Raw genomic sequence first — 8,417 nt, 5'->3', positions numbered from 1 at the left:
GTCAACGTCATAGCAGCAGCTGCTATCACATACCCGTGATGTAATATTAATATCGAACACGAAACTAAAATACACAGAGTATTATTAATTACGCGTATGTTACAGACAGAAAGTAGACAGGCAGACAAACGTCAACGGAAGCTAAAGCTTATACATTAAATAAATGTTGTGTGTTATTCAGCTGAAATTTATGTGTCGGCGCATAAAGTCTGTCAGCCTGAAAGTCTGTGATAACTCCCAAATAGCTTCAGCTTTTTTAAATTAATGGAAGAATAAAAGAAATTGCATGCAATTAATTCTAGCTGACTAAATAATAAAATCAAAGCCAAGGATACCGTACCTAGAATACATGTATTGTAGGTACATTGATCAAAACCATTTTTTTCTTAAGCACTTTCAATGTTATTTTTTATATCTTGAAAAAAGACGAAGGAGTGAGTCAATTTTGTTGTAAACCAACTTTTTGTTGTCAACCAACTGATCTGTAAAAAGGTTCGAAGAATTCGTGTATCAAAATTGTAGCTGATTGATCAATATTCTCTCTAAAGTTCTTGTCGAACATACAGAGAGAAAATGAATCTGGCCTTCAGTAAGTCAAAAATGAGAACTTCGCTAACGCTCGTTCAATTAATGTTGGAATTAATGTGAAATATTATTCATCTTCTCATCACTTTCTCACCTGAGAATCTCCATCTCTTCACTGATTGAGGAATCGAGATGTTTCAGTGAGAGACTGTTATCATTTCATAAAATACACTATCTATCGGTAACCAGTATCGTTACTGCATGCTGGTATTCATCTCTTTTTTTCATTTAGTTGCCTAATTACCGGCGAAACCTTCAACACGGTCGTCTGTGGAGTGGCAATAAGTCATGGACTTATGAGCAAAAAATATATTGGCATTAGCATAAGGAAATGTAACTTATTATTAGAGAACTATAAGGTAAATTTGATCTCTTTTCAGAAAGAATTTTACAATGTTGAGTAACATTTGGTATGAATTCATGAACTTCAACCTATGGAAAATTAAATATTAAAATGGAATGAATAAAAAACAACTGAATTAGAAATTAAAGTAGTTACATTTATTAGAAAACTTGAATAAAGTCATCAATATTGATTATTGCCATTGATGTTCCTTTGAAAAAAAGAAAATTAAACATATTCAATGACAAAAGAATGATAATAACATATTACCAGCTCAACTCAATGAAAAAGAACAAAGGAATCAGTTCTCATTTAAAAAGTAAATCTATATTAAATAGGTAGTTTATTTGACAAATTTCCAAGTGCATCATATTGTTTCCATATTGTAAAATTGAAACTGTTTTTACTAATAATTGAATACGACCGTAGTTTAGTCACTGCCACCTGAAAAAAAAACAGAATAGCTTTAGAATCATCGTTCAAGTCATTTAATTAAGAATGAATGAATTTCATATTGAATTTACAATTGAATTTGAAAACATGAACCACTATCAACTGAAAGACAATACTTCAATAAATAGCAAAGAAAATGAACAAATATATTCAAGACATCTATTCCAATAAATCGTGTTGACAATGAAATGCTGTTGGTTATTCCGATTTTCGTTGTAACAACAGAGATCTGATAAAACCTATGATAATGATTCAATTATGTAGTCAAGTAAGTAATTCATGCCCCCTGTGGGTTAGGGGAGCTTTGAGTTGATCATCGTACTCAAGAATGTGTTGAAAACCAGAATTCACCCACAGTATCCATATGCTTGTCGTAGGAGGCGACTAAAATGGACCTCAAGGCAACTCCAGAAGTTGCCTAGCCTTCAAACCCACGGGATCTGCCCCATTAGGGCACTTTCGGAGGGGCAAAAAGAAAACCCAAGAGACCAGAGATAGGTGAAACTCCAGGCACAAATGTGGGTCAAGAGGCTGAGTCCTGAGTCAAGGGTGGCCGGGCCCCAGGCGCCCTAGAGGCATTTTGGCGTCCCCTCTCTCAGTGGAAGGACCTACAAAAAGGCCAGGAGTGGAACTCACGTAGGTTACGTAGGTCACGAGTTTGTGGGTGGAGAGGCCAAAACTCACCACAAGGCAAAATTTAAGGCAAAACTTCTTGGGAGATGTGAGTCTTTTGACCCTGCGAAGTTTCGGAGGGGCAAAAACAAAAAAACCCAAGAGACCAGAGATGGGTGAAACTCCAGGTACAAGTGTGGGTCAAGAGGCTGAGTCAAGGGTGGCCGGGCGCCCTAGAGGCAACTTGGCCGCCCCTTCCTCAGCTGAAGGACCTACAAAGAAGGCCAGGAGTGGAACTCACGTAGGTCACGAGGACTAATCAGTCTGAAGAGACTGCCAAGCATATCACACTGGATTGCGACAAGGATTGCAACCAGGTGATGAATGGAATGTTAGTATAGGGAAAAACTCCTGGTTCTTGTAAAGGACATAGGTATTGGTTTACCTAACTAACATACTACTTGGGAAAACAATAAGCTTCGGTTGACTTGTGGGGTTCTTTGAACCTTTGGATCCTTGAATCCATCCCTTCAAAAACAATAAACAAGTAATTCATAGTGCTAAATAAACTAAAATCAAACATAATACTTTCTGAAGATAGAAATAAAAACAATTATAAGAATAAGCGGCTTTGATCAATTTCCATTAAGCCAAAAGTTCAATGGTTGAGAATTAGTGGAAAGTGACCTAATAAAAAGCACTGGCAGCCATTAACTTTCCGTATCTACTTTCCAATTGGGCATTATCATTTGTGTTTAGCATCAATAAAAATTAACCAAAATCACTAGATTCAAGGTGTAGAATGAATTATTTAATTATGTACTTACTTCCAGAACCTTCACTGCCAGAAACAGATTTTCTAGTTTCTGGAGACGGAGATCTTGAGCCACTCCTGGAACGAGATCTGGACCTGGATGCCGATCTGGACTTCGCTGATCCACTTCTTGATCGAGAACGACTTTTCGACCTTAAAGGAAAAAATATTTTATATTAGCAATAAGTCCTCAGTAAAAATAAATCTTAAATCATCATCCAAAATCTCACAATTTATGAATATTTTTGGTTACAGTGTATCGAATTTTTGAATGCGAATGTTTCTGATAAGTAATTTGTGGTGAATATAACTAGTCCAGGCAATGAATGCTCAAAAAAGGGTATAGAAGGAAAAGTTTGGAAGACAATATTTGACACCGCAGTTCTATTTAGGGTAGTAAGGAGATAAAAATATCAAAAGTCCCCACCCCTACCCAGTGTGCTAAGGGGGTGGGGGTGGTTCAAAGGTACCATTTTTTGGTTTCTCGCATATAACTCGGAAACTTCATCTTACGGACATGACTGTTTCATACAAAATTGAAGGATACATAAATTCCTGCAATATTCATCCTACAACTTTTTCTGTATCTCCTATAGTTCCTGAGATATCCACTCTTGAATGTGTGACATTTTAAAAAAATCACGTTCGCATCCAAATTTTTGCCATGTTTGCTCTTATAACTTCTTAAATATTGATGGAAAAAATCCATGCTGATTATGAGGTTATAGAGCTTCAAATGCTCTTCAATTTAACGTATAATTTCACACTTTTACGCATTTCCCTACGACTGTTGCAGCAGCTTTAGTGTTGAGTGTGAAATCTTCAGTTTTGCAAAAATTTCAGTTTTCAGCACAATTTTTGACTTTGCAGCTTTGTTGGGACCAGTTAGGGGGTGAACATATCAAAAGTCCCTATCCCTACCCCATGTGCTGAAGGGATAAGGGTGGTTTAAATGTTGCGTTTTTCAACTTTTTGCTTGCACGATTATATCTTGGCAACAATGCGTTTAACCATCATGACTAAATGTTCAAAAATCAAGTTTGATAAATTCTCTACAATTTTTGTTCAATAAAGTTTTGTGATATCTCCAACAGTTTTCCAGATATCCGCTCTTGAAAGTGTGGAATTGTCGAAATAACAGGTTTCTATCCATTTTTTTGCTCTTTCAGGGCTTATGACTCTCCAACAATGCATTGTAAAAATTAATGCTTATTGTAGGTTTGAAGAGCATTAAATTATCTTCAATTTGACGTATTTTTTCTCTATTCCAAGTTTTCCTTCCATTGTTATAGCATCTTATGCGTAAAAGTGTGAAATTATACGTTAAATTGAAGAGAATTTGATGTTCTATCAGCTCATAATCAGCATGGATTTTTTCCATCAATATTTAAGAAGTTATAAGAGCAATGGCAAAAAATTGCCAAACATGGCAAAAAATTGGAAGCGAACGTGTTTTTTTATGTCACACATTCAAGAGTGGATATCTCGGGAACTAAAGGAGATACAGAAAAAGTTGTAGGATGAATATTGTAGGAATTTATGTATCCTTCAATTTTGTATGAAACAGTCATGTCCGTAAGATGAAGTTTCCGAGTTATATGCGAGAAACCAAAAAATGGTACCTTTGAAACACCCCAACCCTCTTAACACACGGGGTAGGGGTGGGGACTTTTGATATGTTTACCTCCTTACTACCCTAAATAGAAAAGCGGGGTCGAATATTGTCTTCCAAACTTTTCCTCTATAACTCTTCCTTGACTGGACTAAACCTGATTCGGAATAATACAAAGGCTAGCTTATCGAACTTAACAAAAACATTGGAGCTTATTAGTCCTCCTCAATCATTTCCATAATTTTTTTATGATAAATAAATGTAATGAATGAAGTATTGACGCACCTTGAGCCACTTCTGGACCTTGAACCACTGCGCGACCTTGAACCGCTTTTGGATCTGCTCCTCGATCGTGACCTTGAGCCGCTCCTCGACCTTGACCTTGAGCCACTACCCGACCTTGACCTACTTCCCGACCGACTCCTGCTTCGCGACCTGTCGCTGCCACTTGATACAATTCGCTTCTTGCCCTTTCCTTTCCCCTCCTGGTCACTGCCGCTACCACTTTCTCCACTGAAAAAATGTAAACAATTTACACTAAAATATAAGAAAATAAATGCTAAGGAACATGGTAAAAACTACTAGAATATAGGGAAAATAACGCATTCAAAATAGAGATAAATATAAAAGCAAGATAGTGCGATAAAAGTTTGTTTTATGAATAAAGAAACTCTTCGCAGTAGTTACTCTATTCAATAACGGGAAACTAGATTCGGTTGTTAAACTATTATCAATATTTCTAGTAACTTTTGTAGTAAACTAATGGAAGATTACTTTCAATTTTATGACAATAAAAACTATAGTCAATACTAGATACGATTGTTTAATAACCGAAACTATTTTGTCATTATTTCAATAAATGATTGGTTGTAGACATTTCTAGTTGTATTCAATATAATAAGTTCTATTTCTTTCGTGTATGATGATCAAATAAATTGATAATTAGGGAGAGTGGATAGAGAGAGGAAATCAACCTTTTGACAAACACTGGTTATTTCAATTTTCCTGCTAAATTTCAGTAGTAGCCTACATGCAATTTCCTGCAATTGTCCAAATAGTGTAAATAATTTAGAGTAGTCTAATAAAAATGAAGTGGAAAAACTATATAATAATATTTAATAATCATCAAGACTATGAATGTAAGGCTTGAATGAATCTCAAATGATTCTGGAATTTATGAGATTTAATAAGAAACTTTCTCATCATATTCTGATTAGAGATTCCCGATAAGGTGTTTGCCAACAAAAACAGCATCTTGAATGAAATTAAATGATAGTAGTAATCTTGAAAGAATGACATTTTAGTGGATATGAAGTTAGTTGATGACTCACCCACTAGCAATCTTCAACTTTCCACTGTCACCACTATCAGATTCACTAGTAGAAATAGTCGCTTTTGATACGATTCGCAGTTTTTGTTTCGCTGACAATCCATCATCTTTGATAGGCGTCTTCTTGCTTTTTGGTTCCTGTAGGAAAATATGAAATTATAGAATATAGATTTGCTCACAATTTTCAACAATAGAATTTCTTGTGACTTTTTAAAATAAATAGATAAATAGAAGAAAAAGATAAGGCCAATCAAGTTGAACTTTTCCTGAATAGTGTAATATGTTTTCCATACAGTTTTTAAACTTGCGCTTTAATGTTCTCAAAAAATCAAACGTTTTTTTGTTAAGGGAAATTGTATGAGTTATATCAATAGAAGTAACAAACATATGAATATTTTAAATAAACAAATAAAAAGGTCGGCAAATCACATAATTAAAAACATACAGAATCAATAACAGTAACAAGAAGGATGCTACATACAAAGAGTTAAAATAACATACAAAACTGGTTGTACGATAATTCAATGAATATCATGAACAAGTTTCATATTCACTAATTTCAAGTAGGTGAATTTGATAATCTTATCAAATAATTAGTAAGTGGACTGTAAACTTGACCTTATCAATCATAATAATACGTTGGAGTTTTATTGAGCATGTTTGCCTACTAACGCTGTTGTTTCCTTTCTATTTGATTGCGAATAGAATGCGATAAAATATAATTGAGAAATGCAAATAAAAAACAAACCTTGATTGACTTGCGACCTCGTTTCTTCTTGGGCCTGTCACTGTCCGAGTCCGAATTGCCTCCTTCTGATTGCTTCTCTCTTCGTTTCCTAGCTCCACTTTGGCCAGATTTCCTCTTCTTCTTTTCTCCGTCACTACAAACAAAGCAAGAATAATATTAGGCTATATTCAAATTATCCATAGCTCATCAAGTTAATGAAAATTACAGGAACCAGATAATCTACAGTTCAAACTGGAAAATGTTAATATCAATTGCAGTTCAACTCACCAGTTAAACCATACTCATTACTCAAGTTAGCTGGCCGATCTTGTAAAATTCACCTGCTAATTCATTACTTAAAATTCAAGAATTATTTCAAAGAAAAAAATTCAAATTGAAACTTACAGCTTATTAATTATTAGTATCATATGCGATGTATCATATACGATTAATATCAATAATATGAGTTTTTATGTGCATTATTTGTTTTGAAATAGAGCTAAATTTTAACATCTATTCGTTGTTCCCTGAAAAAAGAACCCAGGCCACACTTATGCAGAATTCCAATCCTACTCATGTCCGATATTTTAGTGAGATGGTGGTGAGACAGATCATGTGATGGCCACATGTGGCACAAATCTAGGCCGTAATCATCCGTCGGAGTGGAATCGAAGAGCTGCATGATAAGTGTGGTCCAGACTTAATACCTTAGCCATCCCTAGTCGACAACTAGCCACTCAACTCAATACAAACATAATGTAGAGCATGTGCTCTACAGATTCATAATCTGTGTTTTTTGTTTTATATGATTGTAAATTGCAGAGAGTAATTTAAAAATTTGAAAGTAAGACATAACCTAGCTACATTTGGACTCTCATATAAATAAGAATTGGAACCGTTTTGGGCTTATGCCTGTAGAATGTGGTACTTTTCTGGAAGTTGTGTAATGTTGAATGATTGACTGAATAAATATTTTCTAATAAAGTTATTTGTTTAATAATTGAATGTAAAGCATGTTTGGTTAGGTACCTCTTCTTGTTCCTAGGCTGCTGCTGAGAGGGACTGCGAGGTGCGGCGTCGCTGCCACTTGATACAATTCGCTTCTTGCCCTTTCCTTTCCCCTCCTGGTCACTGCCGCTACCACTTTCTCCACTGAAAAAATGTAAACAATTTACACTAAAATATAAGAAAATAAATGCTAAGGAACATGGTAAAAACTACTAGAATATAGGGAAAATAACGCATTCAAAATAGAGATAAATATAAAAGCAAGATAGTGCGATAAAAGTTTGTTTTATGAATAAAGAAACTCTTCGCAGTAGTTACTCTATTCAATAACGGGAAACTAGATTCGGTTGTTAAACTATTATCAATATTTCTAGTAACTTTTGTAGTAAACTAATGGAAGATTACTTTCAATTTTATGACAATAAAAACTATAGTCAATACTAGATACGATTGTTTAATAACCGAAATTATTTTGTCATTATTTCAATAAATGATTGGTTGTAGACATTTCTAGTTGTATTCAATATAATAAGTTCTATTTCTTTCGTGTATGATGATCAAATAAATTGATAATTAGGGAGAGTGGATAGAGAGAGGAAATCAACCTTTTGACAAACACGGGTTATTTCAATTTTCCTGCTAAATTTCAGTAGTAGCCTACATGCAATTTCCTGCAATTGTCCAAATAGTGTAAATAATTTAGAGTAGTCTAATAAAAATGAAGTGGAAAAACTATATAATAATATTTAATAATCATCAAGACTATGAATGTAAGGCTTGAATGAATCTCAAATGATTCTGGAATTTATGAGATTTAATAAGAAACTTTCTCATCATATTCTGATTAGAGATTCCCGATAAGGTGTTTGCCAAGAAAATCAACGGAAATCAACAAAAACAGCATCTTGAATGAAATTAAATGATAGTAGTAAT

General features: G+C 34.4%; 1 protein-coding gene across 3 annotated transcripts in view; it reads right to left on the bottom strand.

The window, feature by feature from the left end:
* Window positions 1-1,064: 1,064 nt before the first annotated feature.
* The window catches only part of LOC111048034 (RNA polymerase-associated protein CTR9 homolog), a 29,255-nt gene continuing 21,902 nt past the window's right edge, over window positions 1,065-8,417 (bottom strand). Inside the window, exons 19-24 of one of the 3 annotated variants that reach the window (XM_039432842.1) lie at window positions 7,506-7,628; window positions 6,498-6,630; window positions 5,751-5,887; window positions 4,705-4,932; window positions 2,821-2,960; window positions 1,065-1,372 (exon numbers count right to left, since the gene is read on the bottom strand). In XM_039432842.1, the coding sequence (XP_039288776.1) occupies window positions 1,359-1,372; window positions 2,821-2,960; window positions 4,705-4,932; window positions 5,751-5,887; window positions 6,498-6,630; window positions 7,506-7,628 (775 nt within the window). In that variant the 3' untranslated portion in view covers window positions 1,065-1,358. The remainder of the gene's footprint in view (window positions 1,373-2,820; window positions 2,961-4,704; window positions 4,933-5,750; window positions 5,888-6,497; window positions 6,631-7,505; window positions 7,629-8,417) is intronic. The other 2 variants (XM_039432843.1, XM_039432844.1) reach the window with 2 other exon arrangements.

The sequence above is a fragment of the Nilaparvata lugens genome, chromosome 7, assembly GCF_014356525.2.
Source record: "Nilaparvata lugens isolate BPH chromosome 7, ASM1435652v1, whole genome shotgun sequence".
Lineage (NCBI taxonomy): Eukaryota > Metazoa > Arthropoda > Insecta > Hemiptera > Delphacidae > Nilaparvata > Nilaparvata lugens.
Note: the sequence above shows the minus strand (reverse complement) of the source record. Positions and strands in the feature narration are given on the sequence as shown.